The 25,624-nt window shown below is 33.2% G+C and overlaps 1 protein-coding gene across 9 annotated transcripts in view; it reads right to left on the bottom strand.

The window, feature by feature from the left end:
* Nucleotides 1-346: 346 nt before the first annotated feature.
* Nucleotides 347-25,624, bottom strand: part of LOC145255836 (alpha-actinin, sarcomeric-like) — a 260,402-nt gene continuing 235,124 nt past the window's right edge. For all 9 annotated transcript variants that reach the window (XM_080114560.1, XM_080114566.1, XM_080114561.1 and 6 more), the window contains 12 exons: nt 24,922-25,013; nt 20,859-20,904; nt 17,133-17,195; nt 15,709-15,771; nt 15,174-15,251; nt 13,388-13,543; nt 12,672-12,956; nt 6,284-6,337; nt 4,767-4,835; nt 4,126-4,284; nt 2,368-2,526; nt 347-2,189 (listed from right to left, as the gene is read on the bottom strand). In XM_080114560.1, the coding sequence (XP_079970686.1) occupies nt 2,031-2,189; nt 2,368-2,526; nt 4,126-4,284; nt 4,767-4,835; nt 6,284-6,337; nt 12,672-12,956; nt 13,388-13,543; nt 15,174-15,251; nt 15,709-15,771; nt 17,133-17,195; nt 20,859-20,904; nt 24,922-25,013 (1,383 nt within the window). In that variant the 3' untranslated portion in view covers nt 347-2,030. The remainder of the gene's footprint in view (nt 2,190-2,367; nt 2,527-4,125; nt 4,285-4,766; nt 4,836-6,283; nt 6,338-12,671; nt 12,957-13,387; nt 13,544-15,173; nt 15,252-15,708; nt 15,772-17,132; nt 17,196-20,858; nt 20,905-24,921; nt 25,014-25,624) is intronic.

Raw genomic sequence — 25,624 nt, 5'->3', positions numbered from 1 at the left:
CGTTTCAGCAAAGACAAAAATAAGAAACTTTTCTTTCCTTTTTTTTTTTTTTAAAACTTAAATTTCAAACATTTTATTAAAGAAAACTTTTTTATTAAAAATTTTTTTTTAATCAATTTGTTTCTAACTAAGATTAAAAAAATACTATATTTTTTCACTTTTTAATTTATTGCTTTTTTTTTTTCTTCCGTTAAATAAAAAAAAAATTCAAACGTTTTATTTTGTAACATAATGGCCAGCTGGTGATTGTGACAAGAGTTTTTTTTAACCAAATGGCCGACAAGGTTTGCGAGACGAACGGCAGGAAATCAATCAACATTCTCACTCATAAGAAAAACTTATAACATTGGGTACAAAATAATTTTATTTTTTTAAAGTTTTAATTAATAAAGAAAATAAAAAAAAAAGCCCAAAAATAATCACCTCGATTTTTTTTTTCTTTCTTTGATAAAACTGGTTTTTTTTGTTTTTTTTTAATGATAATTTTCGTTTAATTATAATAATTTTTTTATACAACAGAGGCGCTTTCAAAAATATCTGCTTTCCTTTGGTTTAAATACACTAATAAACCATATCAAACTTTTTTCCATTAAATAATTCAAACCAGAAAAAAGGTTCTAATTGACAGCTTGAAGGTCTCAAAATTACTTTCGAATTTCGAGAACTCCAAGTAAACATGTCATTTTTTTTTCTTTTTTCCATCATTAAAAAAGGGGGGGGGGGGTTAGGGTTAGGGGAGGGGAGCAATCGACAACATTGTGAGCGGTTGAAAGGCGATAGTGAATTTGGATTAGAAACTCAATTTAGGTTGAATTATGTTTAGGGGCAGACCGATCAATATGGTTTATTGAAGCTCCGAAACCAAAAGTAAGCATGAATTTTCCAAACACATCCCCATGGCGTATAAAAAAAACAAAAAACAAAACAATAATAAATGGTGGCGTCGGTGTTTCATTATCGCTTTCATAGAAATTGTCTTTTAGTTTTATTTTTTCTTTTCCTGTAAATAAATTCATAAGGTTTTCATTGTTAAATATTGAATTTGATTTTTTTTATTGTTTATTTTTGTTCGGGTTGGGGCGGGGGGGAGCAGAGCAAAGAAAATATTGGTGAGAAAGAGAGAGAGATGGTTTGGGGGAGGGGCTGACGAGGGACTGGGAATTGGGGCAGGGAAACGTCATAATAAAAAATACACTCTGAATAGTTTTAAAATTGACAGTCATCTTTATTTGGGGCCTTCACGGAGGGATGGGCGATCGGGTGCTATCACGTTGTGGCTTGAATGTCAGTATTTCTCCCTTCTTTACTTCAGAGTGGTGTTTTTGTTTTTTTTGATCAGATGATATTTTGGTGGGTGGATCCAGAACCAGTTCGTCTTCACATACCAGCACATAAAATAAAATGCAAACAGTACAAAGCAGGGTGAAGCTGAAACGTCTTCATCTTCCTGTTTGGGTTTGTCTGGGCCCCCGCTCCAAAAATTTAATAGTATTATTCTCTTCACATCAAAATCCTCCTCTTGAGTTAACTGCTGCCGCTGCTGTCATGATCATCGTCGTCGTCGTCACCTCATCTGTTGCACCGCGTGAACTTTCAATTTCATTTTTGGAAATTTTTTTTTTTTTTCTGTTGTGTTGTCAGTTCGAGATTTTTTTTTTTTTTTTTTTTTTCATTTCCCAGTGTAAAAACTTCTGGATTTTAAAAAAGAAAGAAAAGAGAGAGAGGTGGGGGGGGATAAGGGGGAGAAAATGAAGAGGAAGAGGCTCTGGAGAATCCCATCTGCCGCGTGGGTGGAGAGTACGTTTGCATCCCACCATCACACCCACCTCCGTTCCCTCTATGGGTGGTGAACGAGGGAAAAGGGGAGGAGTGGAAGAGTATTTCGAGAGGTACGGATGCACAGAGGTTGGGAGAGGGGATGGTACTGACATAGTAAGTATGTAGGCAGGTAAGGACGCCGGATGAGGGGGTGGGGTTGGGGACTGACAGTGTTGAAGACGGCTACAGGTAGATATAAAGATTTTCAGTTTTTACAAGTCACTTTCGCCATACAATGCCGTAGAGAAGGACATGTAATCTAAAGCACCTGCTACCGCATCTCCTCCCGAATAGGGAGCCATCCTTTGAATGCAGTACTCGGCCTGTTCAGGTGGGAGTTCATGACGGAGAATCTGGGCGGTGATGTAATTCTAGAAAAGAGAAAACATGAGCATTAGTTGATTAGGATGAAAATAAGGAAACATGAAAGGGTTGAACGAGAAAGATGAAAGTAGATAATGATGGGGGGGGAGCAAAGAGGGGTTCTGGTAGAAAATAGACGGATAGGGGAGGAGGTAGAAAAGAGAAACTTTTTTTTGTCCAACATACCTTGTCACCAGCCAAGATCTTGAAAGATTGCATAACTTGTTCGGCAGTGTCGGTGTCAGCCGTCTCCCTCGTCATGAAGTCCAAGAAGGCATCAAAGGACACATAACCTGAACTGTTTGGATCAACGATTGACATGATTCGTTGGAAGTCAACTTCACCCTAACAAGAAAAAAAAATGCAGAAAACATTTTAGAAATTCATAAATTCCACAAAAAAAATTAATTTAAAAAAATGATTACACCTTTTTATTAAAGAGGAAGAAAAAAAATCGCATCTTAACAACATTTACTGAAATGTTAAAAATAATTTAAATAAATAAAATTTCACCAATTAAAAGAAAACTCACAAAAACAGTTTTGCATTTTTTTTTTTCACATTTTCGTTTATCTTTTCTGGAATTAAATCTTCCATGTGTTTCGCTGTTACGAAAACCATTTGGGTAGTTACATTCATAAATTGTCATGCTCACAATATACATATAATAATTGAATCTCCCATCATGTTCGACATATGAGGTTCTGACAATAAGATTCTTCACTGATCCAGTAATGTTTGAATCGTCAGTGAGATTCACTCTTACCAATGATTTGCTTTGTAATCCACAGCGATTGCAGGTGTAGGTACTGAAGCGTTTGATCAGTAGCTTACATTGTGCAGATGATTTTTAACTCGTGTGTGTGTATACACAATTAATTACAAGGTACGTATAGATTTTCAATTACCATTTTCAAAGCCTTCTCCAGACAAAATTCAAGTTTTTCAAACAAAATTTGATATATAAACAATGATATAATAAACAAAAAATACATTTTCATTTATCTCACAGTTATTTACGTGAACATATCGTGCAACAAAAACCGGTCAACTATTTGCAGCTTAAACTCACGACTTTGTAATCTAGTTATGATTTCAATTCTTATTTAGTTTGAAGAATTTCTTTGAACTCAGCTAGTTCAGTTTTTTTTTTTTCGGAGACTGATTTTCTAAAGGCATCAACAGATTCAAATTTCCAGAATTCTGTTTTCAGAACAAGAACAATTGATGAAGTTATTGACATATGAAATATGAAAAAAAATTATGAAAAAAAAATATGGAAAAAAATATGAAAAAAAAATGGGAAAAAAATGAGAAAAACATGAAAAAAAAAACAAATGAAAAAAACAAATGAAAAAAAAAAAACAAATGAAAAAAAATGAAAAAAACAAATGAAAAAAAAACAAATGAAAAAAATATGAAAAAGAAAATATAAAAAAATAAACGAAAAAAATGAAAAATGGAAAAAAAACCCGAAAAACATGAAAAATGAAAAACGAAAAAAATGAAAAAAAAAAAAAAAACGAAAAAAATGAAAAAAAAAAACGAAAAAAATGAAAAAAAAACGAAAAAAATGAAAAAAAACCGAAAAAAATGAAAAAAAAACGAAAAAAATGAAAAAAAAACGAAAAAAATGAAAAAAAAAACGAAAAAAATGAAAAAAAAACGAAAAAAATGAAAAAAAAAACGAAAAAAATGAAAAAAAAAAAAACGAAAAAAATGAAAAAAAAAAAACGAAAAAAATGAAAATAAAATCTGAAAAAAAATTTTAAAAATGAAAAAAAAATATGAAAAAATAAAATAAAATAAAAAAATATGTAAAAAAAAGTATTTCTTGACGATTATCTTGAGAATGACAATTTTTACATTTATTCAAATATTTTAACGAGAAAATCTGAAGACTAAAATGTTGACAAAATGGAATGAACAAGAAGGAATGCTTACCTGTTTGTCGTCACGAATCTTGTAACCCAAACTAACAAGGCAAGCCTTAAATTCTTTGGGTTCGAGTCGCCTTGTACGTCCTTTGTCAAAGTGGTTGAAGGACATACGGAACTCATTCATCTGATCTTCACTGATGCCCTTAGAATCTCTGGTGAGAATCTGGAAGGAAATAAAGGATTGAAAAGTTTGAAAATTTTATGTGAGCAAAGGTAAAAAAATTTTATGAGTGTGAGTAAAGGTAAAAAAATCGTTTCATTAATTTGATTTGTCGAAAAACAAATTTGTTCTCATAAAAATTTTATGAGTGTGAGCAAAGGTAAAAAAATCGTTTCATTAATTTGATTTGTCAAAAAACAAATTTGTTCTCATAAAAATAAAACACTTCTTGCTTTAAATGTGGTTTTAATATTTTTTGTTAAAATACAGGTTAATTTTTATTGGGCTGTTCCCAGCTGTTTACGTTATATCCGTTAACGAAAGTGTCTTGTCGGGTTCAGAAGCTGGATGTCTAGTAGCAAATCTTACTTATTAGCAGGGTCACCTGGCATTTCCTGGAACACACAAGCAACATAACATGAAGTGTAATATGACTTTTAGAAAAAAAAAAAATTCTCCCGATCACCCATATCTTTCTTTCGTACCTGGTTTTCGACTTCATTGATATTTCTTGCAATGGCAGTCAACAGCTGCTCCCATCCAACACGCAAAGTCTGAAAGTAAACAAAAAAAAATGTTAATGTAATTATGTAAAAGTTTGTCTGAAAATTAATAGGACTGAGGCCTCAAACACACATATATATAGTCAGATAGATGTATATAGTCAGATAGATGTATATAGTCAGATAGATGTATATAGTCAGATAGATGTATATAGTAAGATAGATGTATATAGTAAGATAGATGTATATAGTAAGATAGATGTATATAGTCAGATATAGAGAAATATAGTCAGATATAGAGAAATATAGTCAGATATAGAGAAATATAGTCAGATATAGAGAAATATAGTCAGATATAGAGAAATATAGTCAGATATAGAGAAATATAGTCAGATATAGAGAAATATAGTCAGATATAGAGAAATATAGTCAGATATAGAGAAATATAGTCAGATATAGAGAAATATAGTCAGATATAGAGAAATATAGTCAGATATAGAGAAATATAGTCAGATATAGAGAAATATAGTCAGATATAGAGAAATATAGTCAGATATAGAGAAATATAGTCAGATATAGAGAAATATAGTCAGATATAGAGAAATATAGTCAGATATAGAGAAATATAGTCAGATATAGAGAAATATAGTCAGATATAGAGAAATATAGTCAGATATAGAGAAATATAGTGAGATAGAGAAATATAGTGAGATAGAGAAATATAGTGAGATAGAGAAATATAGTGAGATAGAGAAATATAGTGAGATAGAGAAATATAGTGAGATAGAGAAATATAGTGAGATAGAGAAATATAGTGAGATAGAGAAATATAGTGAGATAGAGAAATATAGTGAGATAGAGAAATATAGTGAGATAGAGAAATATAGTGAGATAGAGAAATATAGTGAGATAGAGAAATATAGTGAGATAGAGAAATATAGTGAGATAGAGAAATATAGTGAGATAGAGAAATATAGTGAGATAGAGAAATATAGTGAGATAGAGAAATATAGTGAGATAGAGAAATATAGTGAGATAGAGAAATATAGTGAGATAGAGAAATATAGTGAGATAGAGAAATATAGTGAGATAGAGAAATATAGTGAGATAGAGAAATATAGTGAGATAGAGAAATATAGTGAGATAGAGAAATATAGCGAGATAGAGAAATATAGCGAGATAGAGAAATATAGCGAGATAGAGAAATATAGCGAGATAGAGAAATATAGCGAGATAGAGAAATATAGCGAGATAGAGAAATATAGTGAGATAGAGAAATATAGTCATATAGAGAAATATATAGTTAGATAGAGAAACTTTTACATCGAGCATCTGCATACGCTTTATGGAGATATGTTTGACTTCTGACTAGAGCCTATCCCACATATACTCCGCTGGTCTGGGATTGCTTATTGGTATAAACAACAAATTTACTGAAGATTTAATAAAAAAAAAAAAATAAATAAATAAATAAAAAATTGAAACATGACGTCACTTACTTCCATGGTGTATTGGGTGTATCGGTTCTCAAATATCATAGCCTCCTGGACAAGCTGTCAAAAAAATAATAAGAACCATTAAAAATTTAATTTTTTGATCAAAAACAAATTCTTTTTTAAACAACAAATGGATGTAGCAAGATTATACATTTTATTCGATTCACTCGCTACTTGAATGGTGCATGGGTTATTCGATCTGCTCTACAAAAGTTGAATAAAGAAGCGTAACCTTTTCTCTCGACTGCCAACAATTACGCAGTGATCTCATGTTTGGCTTAAAATCTCAATGACTACTACGCTCTCCCTTGGGACCATTTATTCACTCTTGCACTGAAAGAGTGAACCAGAAAAGAAACGCTTCTTAATCAGGATCCCTGGGACTTGGAATAAGTTTTCAGATCTTGCAAATGCAAAATGATGCAATAATTCAACACGTCTCTACAAAGTCGAGATTTAATTGTTTTGTGAGATCAGACGTAAGCCAATCTTTAAGGATCATGTTATATATCCATTCTCATATCATTTCTATCCAAGCCACACATGTCCTCAACCCTCACTAGTCAGATTTATTTCCATAAAGCACATTGCGTACACATGCCCAATAAACTCTTCATGATACGTTAAACCGAATATAATGAGTGTTATTTAACAGTATGTTTAGAAATCATCAGATAACGTTTGTGAGACATACACATATATGTTTACTGTTTTTTGGAAAAGAATTCCAACAAAGTGCTCGATTACAAAGAAAAAACTTTTTCGATATAATGTTAGAGAGAGAGAGTGTGTGAATTATAGTGTAGACACATGACCGGACTGGAAGTCAATATCAGCTGATTTGATTGCGTGTGAGTCATGTGATCAGGTTAGCTGAATCGATGAGATTTGGTTGCGACTTGGACGAAAGCGGACGGCTTTGCCGTATTCTCCTTCCCTTCGCTGGGGAACAAACGCTGACGTGGTAGAAATAAAACCTAGAAGAAAAAAAAACAACACAGGCCAAATTCACTTTCCACCTTCTGCAAGACATCTGGGAAAGTGAAATAAACTATAGAAGCAATTTCTTGTCTTGGTGTGAAATAAATCTCCGTCCCCAAAAACAGGTATCAAGTCTCCCTCCCAGATGAGAATTTCCAGATAGACCAATGAAGAAGCAGAGGTATGTGAAAATGCATGTCACACACACATTCACACTTAACAGCATATGAACATATGTAATAGAAAGACCATTAGACGATCACACACGCAACGTAACAAACCTTTATAAATAGACACGTTTTAATATATCATCTCCATTCCAGTTTCAACCAATATACAACAAACGCTCATTTTATGACACAACAACGTAACAATAACAGCTTAATATTTATTTAAATGTACAGAAGGTCAGAAAAACAGACAGAAAACAACATGGCTAACGAGAGCCTAACATTATTTATGATTTACCATTAACTGGTCCCCCTTATGTTGGGCTTGAAACTGACGGTACCAATGTTTTTCTGACCTTCTGTACATTTAAATAAATAAATATATATATACATATGCAATCATCTCGAATGTACAATACAACTAAGAAAATCTCTAGTTGAATTATGTCCCTTAGACTGAGCAGAGTAACAAGTTATTTTGGTTAATCACTTAGTTCCTAATACAAAATAAATTTCGATGAGCCCCTAACAAGTTTATATTAAACAATATTGATTTATTGGAAATATATTTTAAATATATATATGGTTGGTGGGTTGTTTTTGTTTTACGGCATATCAACCGTTTTCAGGTTATTTAATGCTGAATCCAGTGATTTTTTAGGAAAATCTTTTTAATACATCTGTTTTTTTGTTTTTTTTCAAGTCAGTTTCTATTTAACCCATAGTTGGGACCCTAACAGGTACTACCATTCTGGGTCAGAGTGGACCTGGTAGTGATGGCAATTAAGGGGTGGCTCCACACTCCTCAAAGCCCGCAAGCTGGGGTCTCACCATCTGATATAGTTTAAGGTCATATCCGGGACCAAATATATATATGTATACTTTATAAATATTAGGAAAATACCGAACAATTTAATCATATACGAAGAAAAGACAATTAAAAAAAATATAATGGTGACACAAAATATAAAACACGGTTTAAAAAGTAAGGAGATAATTTCGTATCAACAACACAAAAAAAACAAAAAAACATTTTAAATATAATCCAAGTAAAAATAATGTAGACATTAAATTTTAGTTGGAATAAAATAATATATAAATAACTAGCGGGGGGGTACCCGGCGATGCCCGGGTGTCTTGAGGTAAATGAAAACTCCGGGGGAGGGGGGAGGTGTTAAATAAAAAAAAATGTTTTGGTAGGTAAGTATGAGAATCGAACCCGTACCCTTGAGTTGGAAATTAATGTGTGAAAAAAAAAAAACGGGCGACATTGACAGGTTTGAATTTATTTATTGAACTATGAAAACAGGCATGCGCAATAAAAGTTAACCCTGCTGCTTCCATTTGACCTAATTAAGAAGGTCAAATAGAAGTCACGCAGTTGTTTACCCAAGTTTGACTGTTTTTGTTTTTTTTTCCCCAACAGATGTTGGGGGGAGGGGAACCAGCTCCCAATTGTCCAGATTGAATAACAATTGTCTGATGTACAACATTGATCAAAGCTGATTGCTTCTGGACATTTCCCGGCGCAATGCCCAGAACGTTGTTCGTTGTTAACTTTTAATTAGTTTCGCTTTTTATACAGAAAAGCCGCATCAACATGCGAGAAGCCAAAATAGCAATAATTTTGTAAAAGTCGACGTAAATAAATCTAGATGCGACGCACTTTCCCAAATCGTACATATTATTATTTAGGACCCATATAAACAGTTGTAAGCGATCGTAACGACATCGGAACCGTGTGCGAGAAAAGCCTTTTGAAGACATACACGAAATGGTCACACACATTTTGCCTTTTATATATATAGATTTCCTCATAGACTAAAACATTTTTAGAACATTTTTAACCCAAACATAAACGAAGACTTGACTAGTTTTATCCTTAGGTACCTAAATAAATATGTGATGTTGGATCTTCTATGTGATTTTTTTTTCAAAGTTATATTGCCATACCTTTTTCTTTCTAAGCAAATATTTGGTTTTCTGGTGAGTATATGCATGAAAAGATTCAATATTGACATAATAATAATTGTTTCTGAGTAACAAAACAGATCTGTAAAAAATGTACCAAAGTTCTGAAATGATGAAAGAATTGTTTGGTAAGAAAAATAACGATTTGGAACTTGGAATGCAGCTGCATTGTTCTTTTTATATGCTCTGTTATATTTAACAAGCACTGAACTTCTTATCAAGGCCCGGAAGCCACTCAAGGATAAGGTTTATTGCAAGTGCAGTACATAAGTGTGGAGATTTAATGAAGTGTTTACTTAAGAGGGCGGTTCATTAGGAATTTGTTAACGTTGGACTTGAAGACATCCAAGTTGTAGTCAGGTGGGAAGCAGGCAGACGGAACAGAGTTCCACAGGCGTGCAGTTCTAAGAAAGAAGCTTTGTTCATGGAATCTACGTTTTGATTAAGGCACAGATAAAGAGTGGGGGAAATTTTTCACAGTGGATTCAGCTAGACGGGTGTTTTTTGTGAAAGATTGGCAAGGGGGGGACCAGAGATTGGAGTTCAGACGAGCACCTGCCATGGAAATAATGATAAAACAAGGATAGGCTCGCAAGTTTCTTCTGTAGTTACATTGTTCTTTTTATATGCTCTGTTATATTTAACAAGCACTGAAACAAAAAGAATTGGTAAACACAATACGTGAAATATAGTTGACAAATGAGTGACAAAGCGAGCTCCCGACTTTTACGACTGAGGCATCAAAAGAGGCCGGTAAAAATGCATTGAGAATAGTGGTGACTATGTAGAAAAATAAATTCTAAGAACAGAAAGTCGCTCGTTTTAATAGTGCCACTCTAGTCTTTGTAGGTCTTCAATGATTTAGTTTTTAAGTTTAAAAATAGGAGGCGTTTTGGAACAACCCCTTGCATTATGTTTAATTTTCAGGGGAGATAATTTAAGTGAAAATTAGTTTTGTGAGTTATAATAGTGATGCCTCCTTTCAGGTTCGAAAGACAAAAGAATACCCCCTGTAGGGGCAGCTGCACATTTTAATTGTGAGGCAAGGGTTGCGCAATCTTCAACCACACCTTAATTGGAACTGTTTGAGTTCAGTGGCAAGGAGAAGTCCAGGACGACTGGAAACAATGCCGAGATAAGCAAATGGTCACCCATTTAGTACTGACTAGGTTCAATGTTGCTTAACTTCGGTGATAAAGCGGAAACCGGTGTGTAACCGTGTTTATTATAGATTTATAGTAAAGATATGTAATGCATGTTATATATTTAAAAAAAAAAAAATACTTTGAACTAAACTGATAGTTACTTGATAGCATATAGTTTTTTTTTTTTTTGCTTGTAATTAAATGTATCTTTATTTCTGAGTAGAGAGAGATGGGCTAAGACTATGGGGAAAATTGTTTTTGTGTGTGTAGAATTCCCCTATATTAAAATCAGGGTCCATACAGATTTTCAATTTACATTTTCAGTTTTTTTTAAGGCCTTCTCCTGACAAAATTCATATTTTCAAAACAAAATTTGTGGTTTGTTTTACAATCCACAGCAATTTGAAAAATCAAATACACAACTAATGTTACAATGAAACCAACCTGCATCATTTTTTTTTTTTTTTGTTCTTAAGTTTTAAATGCATTTATTTCATCTCATGTACTAACACTTTTTTACTTTTAAATTTCAATCATCTGAAGAAAGAGAGAATCAGAAAAGGGGAACTAAATCAATAGATAATTTTTTTTTCTTTTATCATTTATTGTTACCTGGTGATATTTTATCATTTATTGTTACCTGGTGATATTTTATCATTTATTGTTACCTGGTGATATTTTATCATTTATTGTTACCTGGTGATATTTTATCATTTATTGTTACCTGGTGATATTTTATCATTTATTGTTACCTGGTGATATTTTATCATTTATTGTTACCTGGTGATATTTTATCATTTATTGTTACCTGGTGATATTTTATCATTTATTGTTACCTGGTGATATTTTATCATTTATTGTTACCTGTTGATACTTTATCATTTATTGTTACCTGGTGATATTTTATCATTTATTGTTACCTGGTGATATTTTATCATTTATTGTTACCTGTTGATACTTTATCATTTATTGTTACCTGGTGATATTTTATCATTTATTGTTACCTGGTGATATTTTATCATTTATTGTTACCTGGTGATATTTTATCATTTATTGTTACCTGGTGATATTTTATCATTTATCGTTACCTGGTGATATTTTATCATTTATTGTTACCTGGTGATATTTTATCATTTATCGTTACCTGGTGATATGTTATCATTTATTGTTACCTGGTGATATTTTATCATTTATTGTTACCTGGTGATATTTTATCATTTATCGTTACCTGGTGATATTTTATCATTTATTGTTACCTGGTGATATTTTATCATTTATTGTTACCTGGTGATACTTTATCATTTATTGTTACCTGGTGATATTTTATCATTTATTGTTACCTGGTGATATTTTATCATTTATTGTTACCTGGTGATATTTTATCATTTATCGTTACCTGGTGATATTTTATCATTTATCGTTACCTGGTGATATTTTATCATTTATTGTTACCTGGTGATATTTTATCATTTATTGTTACCTGGTGATATTTTATCATTTATTGTTACCTGGTGATATTTTATCATTTATTGTTACCTGGTGATATTTTATCATTTATTGTTACCTGGTGATATTTTATCATTTATTGTTACCTGGTGATATTTTATCATTTATTGTTACCTGGTGATATTTTATCATTTATTGTTACCTGGTGATATTTCATCATTTATTGTTACCTGGTGATATTTTATCATTTATTGTTACCTGGTGATATTTTATCATTTATTGTTACCTGGTGATATTTTATCATTTATTGTTACCTGGTGATATTTTATCATTTATCGTTACCTGGTGATACTTTATCATTTATCGTTACCTGGTGATACTTTATCATTTATTGTTACCTGGTGATATTTTATCATTTATTGTTACCTGGTGATATTTTATCATTTATTGTTACCTGGTGATATTTTATCATTTATTGTTACCTGGTGATATTTTATCATTTATTGTTACCTGGTGATATTTTATCATTTATTGTTACCTGGTGATATTTTATCATTTATTGTTACCTGGTGATACTTTATCATTTATCGTTACCTAGTGATATTTTATCATTTATCGTTACCTGGTGATACTTTATTATTTATTGTTACCTGGTGATATGTTATCATTTATTGTTACCTGGTGATATTTCTCCAAATCATCCATGTTCGGTCTGTATGCGGCAACTGCTTTGTCGTACTGCTGAAGTTTAATGAGTTGATCTTCGAGAGAAGTCTTCATTTGGACGCAGATGGCGGCCACAGAGTCCAATTGCACTTCGATCCATTGTCCGACTTCATTAGCCTTGGCAGCGAATTGTTGGCGCAGGCGCTCGTTGTTGATCTGTTTCTGCTTCTCCTGTTGGAGCACATCTTGCCTCTGCGGTACCAGAGATTTCACTTCAGACCATTTGTGGGTCAAGTGCTGTCGAAAACAAAAACATTCAATTAGCAAATGAATAAAGAAACAAACAGCTATTGTCTTGTGTTAGAAACGTTGACGGGGTTAGTATTTACCTGCCATTTATTTTTACTATGTTTTATTCATATATATATATATATATATATATATATATATACATGATCATTCAAACACTACCATGTTTGAATATATGGGTAGATTGGGTGCGGATTTATTTATTTCTATTTGTTTATTTATTTGTTCATCCATTTTTATGTTGGTGTTAGGGAATGGAGTTGGTAGGGTGAGGGGTTGAGTAGTTAGGTTTTAATGCAGGAAATATTTTAACATTTCACATGAAATCAAAGTGGGGACAAGCAACTGTAACCGACGGGTAGTCAAATAAATTAGGTCTTGAAAACATTTTTTTTGTATTGACGTTGTAGAGTACTTACGCTAACGAGTAAGGCGGTGTAAGGATTCTCAGGTACTCCAATTCCGATTTCTGCAGCAAGTCGGTTGGCCTCGTTCTCCAAGGAGACAATAGTATTCATTTCTTTGTCAGCTTCACCCAAAGTTTCCTTGAACTGCTCATGAGCCTGGATCAGATCCTAATGAAGAAAAATGTTGAGATGTTAAAACCGTTATCAAGAAGATTAAAGCACTTCCTCATAACTTTCACTTTTCTTATTTTGTCCTTTAGTTCTCATATTCTGATGTGGACCCAAGGTTAGGACCACGGAAGAAAACACAGAATACGGATTAGAGTAATTTACAATTGAATTTTACCAAGTATCTTATTCACTACACCGTGCAAGGACCCATGGCATAGTGGATATCATACTTGGTAAAATCCAATTGCAAATTACTTAGGACTTCTACCCAGTCGGGGCTGACGGAATGAAGGCATTCTATCTATCCCCATGGATTAAAAAGGTTCTGTTTGAAATTTCATGCAGATTCCCAGAGTTCGACAGGGGGGACCCCAGAGTTCGGCAGGAGGGACCCCAGAGTTCGGCAGGAGGGACCCCAGAGTTCGGCAGGAGGGACCCCAGAGTTCGGCAAGAAGAACCCCAGAGTTCGGCAAGATACACCTGAAGAAGGTCGTGGGTTACATTGGTCAAATTGTGAAATAAACTCATTATGAAAAGAGTAATCGGAAGAATAAAATATGAAAAATATTTATTTAAAAATATTTATTGAAAAATATTTGCATACATAAAAAAATTACAGGAAATAATCAAGAATTTTTTTTTAGTCATTACCAGAGATTTTTGTTTTAGTTAATAACTCACTGACGTCAAAATAGCATAAATTTGCTAAATTTTTTAATTAAAATCCTCATTTTCTGTAATCTTTGGTGTATGCTAAAATTTTTCCATAACAAGTAAGTATTTCATAAAATTGCACTGTCATATTTCACAACTAGAGTTCTTGCATACAAGCAGCCAAAATATTTTTTTCATGGAAAAATTAGTCCATATTTACTCGCTACCCGACGAAAGCAAAGTAAGACACAAAGTCAGTTTTTTTCCCCTCTAGTTTAGAACAAGAAAGTAGTAAATGAAAATCATATTCTAAAAATCAAGTAGTTTTATTTTATAAATAAATCATTTCTAAGCAATTAATGGGAATTCATAAGCATTACAACAAATATTTTGCAAGTATGAATTATTGTTGAGTTATCTTTTTTTCTTTTTTAAACATTGTTTTCAAAATGATGGATTTTTCAAGTCACTAAATTTGATTTTCTTATTTAAAAATAAAACTATTTGATCAAGGTATGATTTTTGGAGTAAAATATTTTTGTTTCATCAGTGGTATATACAGATGTTTCTTTATTTTTGGTTTTTCAATATAAGGGGAATTCTGGGTAAGAATTAAAAAAAAAAGTTCTCCTTCTCTGGCTCACTACAGAACAAATACATTTTGTTCCTTTGTAAAAAAAAAAAAAAAAAAAATTTTTTTTTAAAAGCTAAGGGGCATTGAAAATAAAAAGTGAAACCTTTCCAGAAGATTGCTTCCTCGCAAGCTACAACATAGACATCTTCGAATATGCACTTGTCACATACCGTTATGATTCATCGAATTTTATTCATTCTATTATTTTTCAATCCTTTCATAATATTCTTCATAATTCTGTAGTCAATCATAGGAGAGAGTTGATGCAATGCTAAATTTAAAAAAATCCCATTGGAAAAGGGAAAATAACTCCTGTGTTATACAAGCTGAGTTACTTACCTTGATTTCCTCCGTCGTGTGAACGATGAACATGTCCATAAGATCTTCCTTGGCTCCGTCCATCCAGTTATTGAAAGGCTGAAAACAAAGACAGCGAAAAAAAAAAAAAAAAGTCAGAAAATTTTGTCAATGGAATCTGAGCAGGTGAGAGTAAAAAATTTAAAATCAATAAAATAAATTTTCCAACCTACGTGTGATAAAGAGCAGGAGAGGACAAGGAGATAAAGAGTGGGAGAAAGGGAGAGGAGAACATTATAAAGTCTGAGCGCATTTACGGTACTCTAAATAATTAGAGGCGCATTCTACATAAAATAGGGCTAATGAAACAACGAATCTTTGCAAGTAAATCGCATAACATAGCTTGCCATATCGGGAAAGATTTTTCAGGAATTCTACAGAACGCATCTGCAAAACCTCTGGAGCACACACCAGTGCGCATAGTTTGGGAATCACTGATTTAAAGTGATGCATTTGGTCGGAGAACCGATTTGGTCGGAGAACCGAGATAAAGTGAGAGAAATATGGAAATACTTACAGCAGCTCTTTTAGCAAACTCCAAGTGGAGCTGATCTATCCTCTCCAAGACTCGTTCAGCTTGCTAAAAAGAGAAAACAAAAACAGCTTAGTTTTTTCCTTATTTGTTAAAACAATTTTTTTTTTGTTGTTGAACAATAATTAATTTGATGATTAAATCTAACTCTTGATTGTATCTCCATGCTCATATGTTGAGAAAAAAAAAAATATGGAAGAAAAAAAAAAAGACAAATGTGAAAAAAATTTTTCTTAAATAAAAAATTTTTTTTTTATTTAAGACAAAATTTGGTACTTGTACAGTTTAATCAAGACATTAAAAAATTAAAAAAAAAAAAAGGTTATATTGTACGCATCCGTTTTGGACTGAAGATCTCAGAAAAAAAATTTCATTTAATTTGATCGAGTAGTTTTTTTTTTTTTTTACAGCAGAAAAGCACGTTCTCATGAGAGCGCGTTGAAGTTAGTCATTATGAAATTTGTTGAACATGCCACAGGGAGATAACTCCATGTGAAGCGCCGATACTCCCTCCCCATCTTTAATTCTAGCTTTTCCTAAAAATCGAACCTTTTGCTCGGTATCATAAATTGTTTTTTGCTGTATAAAAAAAAAAAAAAAAACTACTTGATGAAATTAAGTAAAAGATTTTTCGGAGAACTTTGTTCCATAGCAGATACGTGCAATATAACCTTTTTTCAATATTTTCATTTTTTTAATGTCTTGACTAAACTGTACAAGCACCCAAAATTTTTTAAAATCAACAACAAAAACATTTTTTTAATCCAAAATTTTTTTTTTATTAAAAAAAAAAAAAAAAAAAAAAAAAAAATTAAAAGTATTTTTTAAAAATTAAAAAAAAAAATTTTTTTTTTTTAAATGTGGAAAAAAGAGGTCACTTTGTTATGAGTAAAAAATTTGAACTCATTAGTTTTTGTTTGTTTTGTTTTTAAAGAATTCGAAAGAGAAAATTATTTGGTCAAAATATCACAATCATGTTCTGATTTTTTGTTCTAACCATGAATAGATGTTCATACAATTTGTATCAAGAAAAGATTTAATTTGTATTGCTTTTGCCTAAAGCATTCAGTTCATTAAACTTTATTCCATTAAAACAATAATCGACAGATTCATTAATTTTTGAAGGGGGTTATTTTCTATGTTTTAATGGGTTGAATAAAGTTGTTAAAACAGATTAATATAAGAAATTAAAAATTAAGGCATCCCGGCATATTTCGCGAGACGTTTAATTGTTACATTACTTCCTTGTTTTCTGTTAGATGTTTCGTCGGGGATACCAAACCATCTATCACCATATAGAAAACAGGGGAAATAATGCAACAATGAAATGTCTCGAGAAAAATCCCAGCATTAACTTAGATTATAAATAATTTTGTTGAGGGTTATACAATCTTTCATCGGTGACTTACCTCCAACTCTTGTCTTCTCTTCTGGGTAAGTGTTCCTAAGACATCCCAATTATCACAAATGAGCTAGAGAAAGAAAAAAACAAAAACAAAAGATTAAAATTGTGAAATACATGAAAACAATCAAATCATCTTTATTATTTACTCACTTGGAGTTTTTGTACGAATCATTATCAGCGATTGCTCACTTGAAATAACAAATAGTGTTCCCTAGAGTGAGAGTTAAAAAAAAAAAAAAAAAAAAAAAAAAAAAACATTCTCCCCAGATTTCTATTTCTCTCCACCTCTTTAATAATCAGTGCAAATGTTTTACGTTATCACAACAGCCGCTTACCATTTATTTCTCACTGGCAATCTAGGGTGTAAGTGACAAAAAGTCTCCACAGAGTTCCAGTACTCCTACAACTTTCAGGAGACATCTGGTTACTCCTTGTTTAATCTTTCCATCCTCCTTTACCGTTCACAATAATTTTGCGTGGTATTAGTTGAGGCTGATGTCTTTGCATTCTTTGGTTTATTCACTAAGTTTTCACAAAAGTCATGGTGTTCCCTGGAGTCAGAGTGACAAAATGTCTCCCCAGATTTCCAGCACTCTTCACCTATTTCAATAACGTTTGCTAATTATTTTGCTTTATCATGCTGATGGGACTGCAGCAGTTATAAACGTTAACATTTCTTTCTTCAAGCGAGTTTGTTTGATCAAAGGATGACCCATCACATCGCTGGGCGTATAAATTTTAATCAGAACTTTGAAAGACTACATCCAAACTCTTTGGCATTTAAATACAGCCGTTAGAGAGAGTGGTTCTTGTTCTGAATTTCCCCTATATTTAATAAAAACCTGTATGATGTACATAACTGTGACACGATGAAAATATCATATTCCAAAAATCATGTGATTTGATCAAATTTTTATTTTTATAAAGGAGTCATTCTTAACCCTTTTCCGCCAACGTTTTTTATGCAATAAATTTTTTTAAATCATGAATTTATGTTCTTCCTGACTCAAGGGAAGGGGATAAAGAAAAAAAATCACCAAAATCGCAGCTGCATGTGACGGAAGTTAGCGTGCAATTGACGCACGAACATAAACGCTTCATTCACTTGTTGAACCACGTATTGACCTGCACTTTGAAAACCAGTTGGGCTGATACGCCGTAAGAGTAAGAAATATTTCCTATGCAGGTGATTTTTCTTTGGAAGGCGACTTGAAAGTACAATTTGGCGATAAAGGGTTTAATGATTAATGGGAATTTGTAGGCATTATAATAAACCTTGCAAGATGGAATTATTGCTGAATTATCTCCCCTTTTTTACAGTTGTTTTCAGAATGGCAGACAGCTGCTTTCTGTTAATCATATTTTGATTTTAGTATTTAAAAAATAAAATGATTTGATCAATCTGCGTGATTTTTGGAATGCTTCATCACGGGTAGGTACATCAGACAGATTTTTCTTCGATTTTTAATTGTAGGTGGAGTTCTCGAGAAGAAGCCACAGAAGTTACAAGCACCAACGAAGACGTCTTCTCTCTTGTCTCAGCCAATTTGATCCTGAAGAAGACTGTTCTCCACTTAAAGATATTCTGCTCGAAGACCATCAATGGGTAACCTAACTTTATTACTTTCCTTTATTGTACCACTGCTTTAACTTCTGGCAACCTACATCCGATGGTGTAAATCATTTAATAAATATCTTTGCTGTTTATAAATGGACTTTGAGTGCTTATACAGTATGGGACACTGATGAACAAGCCGCGCATGTGTGGTCAACCCCTGGTGCTGCATGTGAGATGACGCCACAAAAAATAGTGAAGAAATGATGAATGTCAAGTCCAACGGTGCCTTCACACTTTCGCCAAGTTCCAGAAAAATCTAATGGATGGGGCAAAAGTTATGGGGTAAAAAGTGCCATATTTTTGCAATTTTGGGGCATTTGTGAACCCTTTTGAGCTCCTGGGAACACAATCCCAGTGAAAATGGACAAATGATGCAGTTTCATGCCTTAACATGTTTATTTGAATTCAGCACCATGGAAAAACCACGATATCGACATATCAAGTTTTTGAGTAATATAAAAAAAGAGCTCAAAAAAAGCAATTTTTTTTTTTTTTTTTTAGCTCTAAAATTTTTTTTTTTTTTTTAGCTCTAAAATTTTTTTTTTTTTAGCTCTAAAATTTTTTTTTTTTTTTTAGCTCTTAAATTTTTTTTTTTTTTAGCTCTAAAATTTTTTTTTTTTAGCTCTAAAAATTTTTTTTTTTTTTTAGCTCTAAAATTTTTTTTTTTTAGCTCTAAAATTTTTTTTTTTTTTTTAGCTCTAAAATTTTTTTTTTTTTTTTTTAGCTCTAAAATTTTTTTTTTTTTTTTTTAGCTCTAAAAGTTTTTTTTTTTTTAGCTCTAAAAGTTCCAGGTGTGAACCAGAATTTTTCCAGGGTCACCCAAGCTGAATTTAATATAAATGCCCTCCACATTTTGGCCAAGTTTCAAGAAAATCTAATGGATGGCTCAAACACTATGGAGCAAAAAGTGTAATTTTTGGCCATTATGGGGCATTTTTTTTTTTAAATTATTTTTTTATACTTCTTTGAGTCCCTGGGAACACAATGGGAATTTTCACAAAAAAAAAAAAAAAAAAAAAAAAAAAAAAAGATTTTTTACTGTGCACAACTATTTAATGAAATACAATTTGTGGCAAAATTTCAGGAAAAACTAATGGACTATTATCCGTCAATCATACGGTTATCTTAAAACACAGGTTCCTCCCCAATAAATTGGGGGACCAAAATCGCATTAAACAGGTGAAAAGCACAATTTCAAGTAAATTAACAGGAAACGTTTTTTATATACTTACGCATTTTAATGGACAGTGCTCTGATGAACTCATAGTACTTGTGCCCCCTTGACTAATCCAACACTGCAGAGGTCTCTAGATGCCAGAATGTCTTCTACTCCAATAGGTTTTTCTCCTCAAACTGCTAGACTTAGAAGCCCTCATTGTTTCCTGCTTCTGACTTTACTAACATGTTGGAATTTAAATGTAACGTGAACAAATATCTTGCTTCTCAATTCCTTACATAATGTCCCTGTAGACATAGTCCCAAATAGTAGCCCCTTACATTCAGGTGGTATTATGCTTTACTTGTGAGCAGAAAAACATGTCCACATTTGAAAACTACATACTATGCAACTAAATATATATATACACGGCATAATCACGTTGACACACCGTTTCCCGCTGGATCACCAAAGTTAAGCAACGTTGAACGTGGTCAGTACTAAATGGGTGACCATTTGGGACTTTCAGGTGCTGTATGTGCTCTCCGCTTATCTCGGCATTGTTTCCAGCCGTCCTGGTCTTCTCCTTGCCACTGGACTCAAACAGAGCCGATTCAGGAGAGGTGTGGTTAGGGATGGTGCAACTCTTACCTCACAATTACACGCACTACTGCCCCAACAGGGGGTATCCTTTGTCTTTCAAGACTGAACTGAAGCATGAGTATGCAACTAAATAACACGTTAATAAGCGATACATTTGCGTTTCAGATTCGGGGGTGGGGAGCATATAGACTTGGTAATCTGGGTAGAATGATTCCTGGCCCTGGACCTCACCGAATTACTTCAGATTACACCTGTCCTGTAATACATTTCTGTATCACAAAATAGATTACAATTTTTGATTTTGATAACGTTTTTTTCTTTTTAATTGTGGGGCGGGGGAGTTGATTACTAACCTGGCATCTGCTGTTAACGGAGGCCACATCATGGTAATTTAAGGCGCTGAAAAATTAAAAGAAAACCATTTTAAGTTTTTTTTTTTTTTAAATCAAATTTTGTTAACTTATCATTTTTATAAGAAACTTTAGTTATAATCAGCTAACATACTTCCTAATTTCCGGCGTAGTGATACCGGAAGCAGTGACAAGGCAAATCAGTTCCTTCGCTTTTTTTTCTCTCATGTCTATAAATTATTTGTTATTTTAACGTCAATAATTTTATTGTTCTACTTTCATAAACATATATTAATATTATATAAATTCAAATAAAAAAACTTATTTAAATAAAAATAAAAATTTTATAATCTCAAACGTATTTCTTATAAAATTGCAAATATAATAAAAACATTTTTTAATTTTATTATTGAAAGTACAAATAAAAACTAATTGTGTAATTTTTATCTGTATAAATTTAATTTTTATTGTATATTTTTCAATAATGTCCTTTTCTTATATTTTATTTCAATAAATCTCTTCACAATAGCAACGTGTTACAAACGATATTTATTTTATCATTAAGTTTCCATTCATACCCCTACATTATAAATTGCCTTACCACATCTTTTATCGCATATGTGTAACTATATATATATATATATATATATATATATATATGTGTGTGTGTGTGAAAACTGATTTCCATTCTTAATTAGTTGTACGATTATAGCTGAAGGAACTAAAGCTTTATTTATATATAAATATAGATTCATAAAAGATGTGGTAAGGCAATTTATAATGTAGGGGTATGAATGGAAACTTAATGATAAAATAAATATCGTTTGTATTTGTAACACGTTGCTATTGTGAAGAGATTTATTGAAATAAAATATAAGAAAATTGTATTATATATATATATATATATATATATATATATAACTTTAGTTCCTTAACATACAACTAATTAAGAATGGAAATCAGTTTTCACATATTTCTGATTCTCCATCGTTAAAAAAAAAGAGAACAAGGGAGATAATTCACTAGATTCGTTCACACCAAGGGAGAATCGAAAATATGATACAACTGATTCATATATATATATATATATATATATATATATTTTTTTTAATGAAAATTCTATTTCCATAATTTTTTCCCGATACATAAATATATCAGTTTTTCTGTTATTTTATTTGGAATTGCCATATTTCATATCTGGATTTTGATGCGCAAATATGAAAATATCAATAAAACTTAGTTTATCGAAAATTCCCCCTTATATTAAAAGTAAAAATAGAGAAAATTGGTTTTAAGCGATTAATGAGAATTCATAGGCATTACAACACAGCTTGCAAGTTAGAATTACTGAGTTATCTCCCCCCCTTTTTTTTTAGATTGTTTTTAAAATGACTGGAAAGACGGCTGCTTTTCTGTTAAATATAAAATTTGATTTTCTTATTTAAAATATACATTTACTTGATCTATTTACATGATTTTTGGAATATGATGTATTTTTATTTCATCACCGGTACATGGATCATACAGATTTTCCTTTATTCTTGTATTTTAATATAAGGAAAATTCTAGGCAAGAACCAAATTTTTTGCTTGGGCTAAGAAAAAAAAAAGGGGGGGGGTATCAATCTTTTCTTAACATTAGGAGCGTTTTATCTACAATAAAGTTTTAATAAAATCTGGTTTCAATGGTAAAATAAAATTGGATAAATCAGCATGCTACACCTTTTTTTAACGAGCTCGAGTCTTTTGTTGGCATTGGTATGCCTGATACATTCTAGAATCAGATATTCGCAGGAGGGATCACATGAAGCTTCCCAACATCCAGATGTAAAAGTCGTGAGACGAAAACAACTAGATTCGAACCTGGCACACTATAGTTAGGAGTCAGAGTTATCAACTTCATCACAGCCACCTCCAACGTCACAAGTCATTCTTTATCGTAGTTTTAATTAATGCAACGAATCCAATCCAGCGCGACCATAACCGAGATTAAACTCGCTACACGAGTTTGTAGTGTAATTCAAATCTTGTCAGTAGCTGAATACTTGATGCTTTGTCAGGGCTATCAAGGGTATTTTTTATGGTGACGCCATCACTAGACGGGGTACCTATCACGGCTTCCCTTGAGAGAAGGATAAATTGCGCCAGTTTCTCAACCTGGTATTTGTTTAAAAAATAAAAGTCCAAGTAAAATAGAACGAGACAATTCCAATAATGTCTCAGCTTTCTAGAATTTAAAAAAATTTAAATTTTATTTTGCACACAGTACTGTGTGATGTGTTAAATTGATCATTTTACAGTCGTAGTTTGCAACAGCATCTACATACTGAATGAGTGTCAGTGCATAGCGAAGAGCGACACCCTTTAAAAGGTAAGTCCGTTAGTATATATAAGTATAGACAAAACACGGCTGATCTAGAGGAGTATACCTCGATACGAGAGGTGTGCAATAAGTAATGCCCCTGACCCACTTCCCATAGCAGTAGAGCAACGAAACTTGGCACAGTTATTAGTCTTTCTCCACATAGGAACCACCCAAAGTTATGCATTTCTCCCATCGTTTGATGCAGCTCTGGAGACCGTTTTTGTAGAACACTCCAGGTTGTTCCTCCAACCACGACGTGACTTCAGAAATCAAGGCTGCATCATCTGGGAATTGCTTTCCTTTCAAAAACAACTTCATGGCTGGGAAGAGGTGAAAGTCAGAGGGTGCAAGATCAGGAGAGTAGGGAGGATGGGGAAGGATTTCATAACCACACGCCCGTGCTTCTGACCTGGCGACATGCGAGTTGTGGACCAGAGCGTTGTCCTGCAGGAGGAGGGTACCTTTGCTGATCTTGCCCCACCTCTTGATTTTGATAGCTTCCCTTAATTTCCTCAAAAGTGAAGCATAATAGGCTCCTGTAATTGTGGTACCCTTTGCCAGGAAATCTCTCATCACTATTCCGTCCTGGTCCCAGAAAACTGTCAGCATGACCTTGCCAGCGGAAGGCTGCACCCTTGCCTTCTTTGGAGGTGGTGAGTCCAAGTGCTTTCACTGCATTGACTGGGCTTTGGTTTCTGGATCATAGTGATGGACCCAGGTTTTATCCTGTGTAATCAGTCTTTTGAAAAACTTTGACTCATCTTCTTGGCACATCTCTAAATTCATCCTCGAGCACTCAACGCGTTCTCGCTTCTGGAATGGTGTGAGCAACCTGGGAATCCATCTGGCAGACACCTTTATGCATATGCAAATGGTCATGAATGATAGTTTCCACAGACCCTGTACTAATCTTGACATCTTGAGCTATTTGGCAAATAGTAATGCACTGATCTTCCAAAATGGCAGCCTCAGCTTGACGGACAGATGCCTCATTAATGGTAGAAGGGGGGGGGCGACCAGGTCTGGGAGCTGTTTCCAGAGACGAATTCATGATGCCAGCGTTTTACAAGGTCACATGATGGGGCATTATCCCCATAAGTTTCTTTCATTTCATCAAAAGTCTCCTGTGGTGTGAGTCCTTTCAAATACAAAAACCGGATCACTGTTCGACATTCAACAGGCTCCATTTCACACCTGACTCAGTTCAAACACCTGTAAAACAGAAACCACAATTAGTTCAGAGCTGCAATTTGCCACATAACCCGTAGAGATATAAATCATTGCACATGCAAAATTTTGGCGAGATCAGACAACTGGAGGTGGGTCAGGGGCATTACTTATTGCAGGCCCCTCGTAAACAATCCTATTATTCCCATGGGTAGCAGGAGTTCCTGTGGCATCCAACGAATGTGTGATAGTGCATCAGAGAATAGCATGGGTGTATGGACAATCATATTCTTGACAACGAACACGGGTAATGCTCCAGTTAATGAAGAACTATGGGTGGTGGGATCTCCACAAAATATTCGTCCCTTTTGAAAGAGTTGGTATTAAATAAAGTTTTTTTTTTTTTTTGCTTTAAATAAACTATGACTCTCTAAGTTTGCAACACAAACAGATGTTAGAGCTGCCACCAAAAGGTGGACCCGTTGCATGAAAATCTGTCTACAAGTGGAAAGAGAAAAAAAGGGGTAAAACTTACTTGAGTTCCTGTGCAATAGCAGCAATTTGTTCCACTCTATCTTGGTGGGCAGCAAGATCACTTTCAAATGCCTCGTGCTTCTTCTTCAGCGCCTACGATGAAAATAAGTAGACGTTGAGAAAAAAAAAATGAAAGACAGGTACAAAAAAAGTAATACTCATCAGAACTCCATTTTCCTATATTATTTACTGATGAGACCTATGGAAATTCCACAGCAGCATCTTTCATAATTCATATATTGCTCCTGGACATTATGTGGACATTTAGCGTGAATAGAGAACCTGCGATATTATTGTAGCTTTTTATTAAAACTGTAAAATTATTTATCTAAGTAATCTGATTAATGTAGCGTCAGAATATGCCTGGTTATTATGATTTTTTTTAAAATTACATTTTCACCCCAAACAAGGCAAACTGCCACTTTACTATCAGGGGCAACAACTACTGGGGTACTATGTAGGGATTTGGGCAGCAAGATGTTGGTTCACTTTACACTTGAACTTCTGCACGTCAGTACTGTTGGGGAAGCAGGGGCCTGGAATGGAATTCCAGAGTCTAGCGGTTCTGGGGAAGAAACTATTGATACGGTCTTTTACATCTAGGGATCTCTACAGTGTGGTGGTGGGATTTAGCAGCCTGTCGGGTTTGTCGAGGGTGCTCACGTCGTGGGGGCACAAGTGATTGCAGTTCGTCAGAGCATTCA

This window comes from Euprymna scolopes, chromosome 31 (assembly GCF_053919585.1).
Source record: "Euprymna scolopes isolate OS-2025 chromosome 31, ASM5391958v1, whole genome shotgun sequence".
Lineage (NCBI taxonomy): Eukaryota > Metazoa > Mollusca > Cephalopoda > Sepiida > Sepiolidae > Euprymna > Euprymna scolopes.
This window is presented reverse-complemented; position numbering and strand designations above follow the sequence as displayed.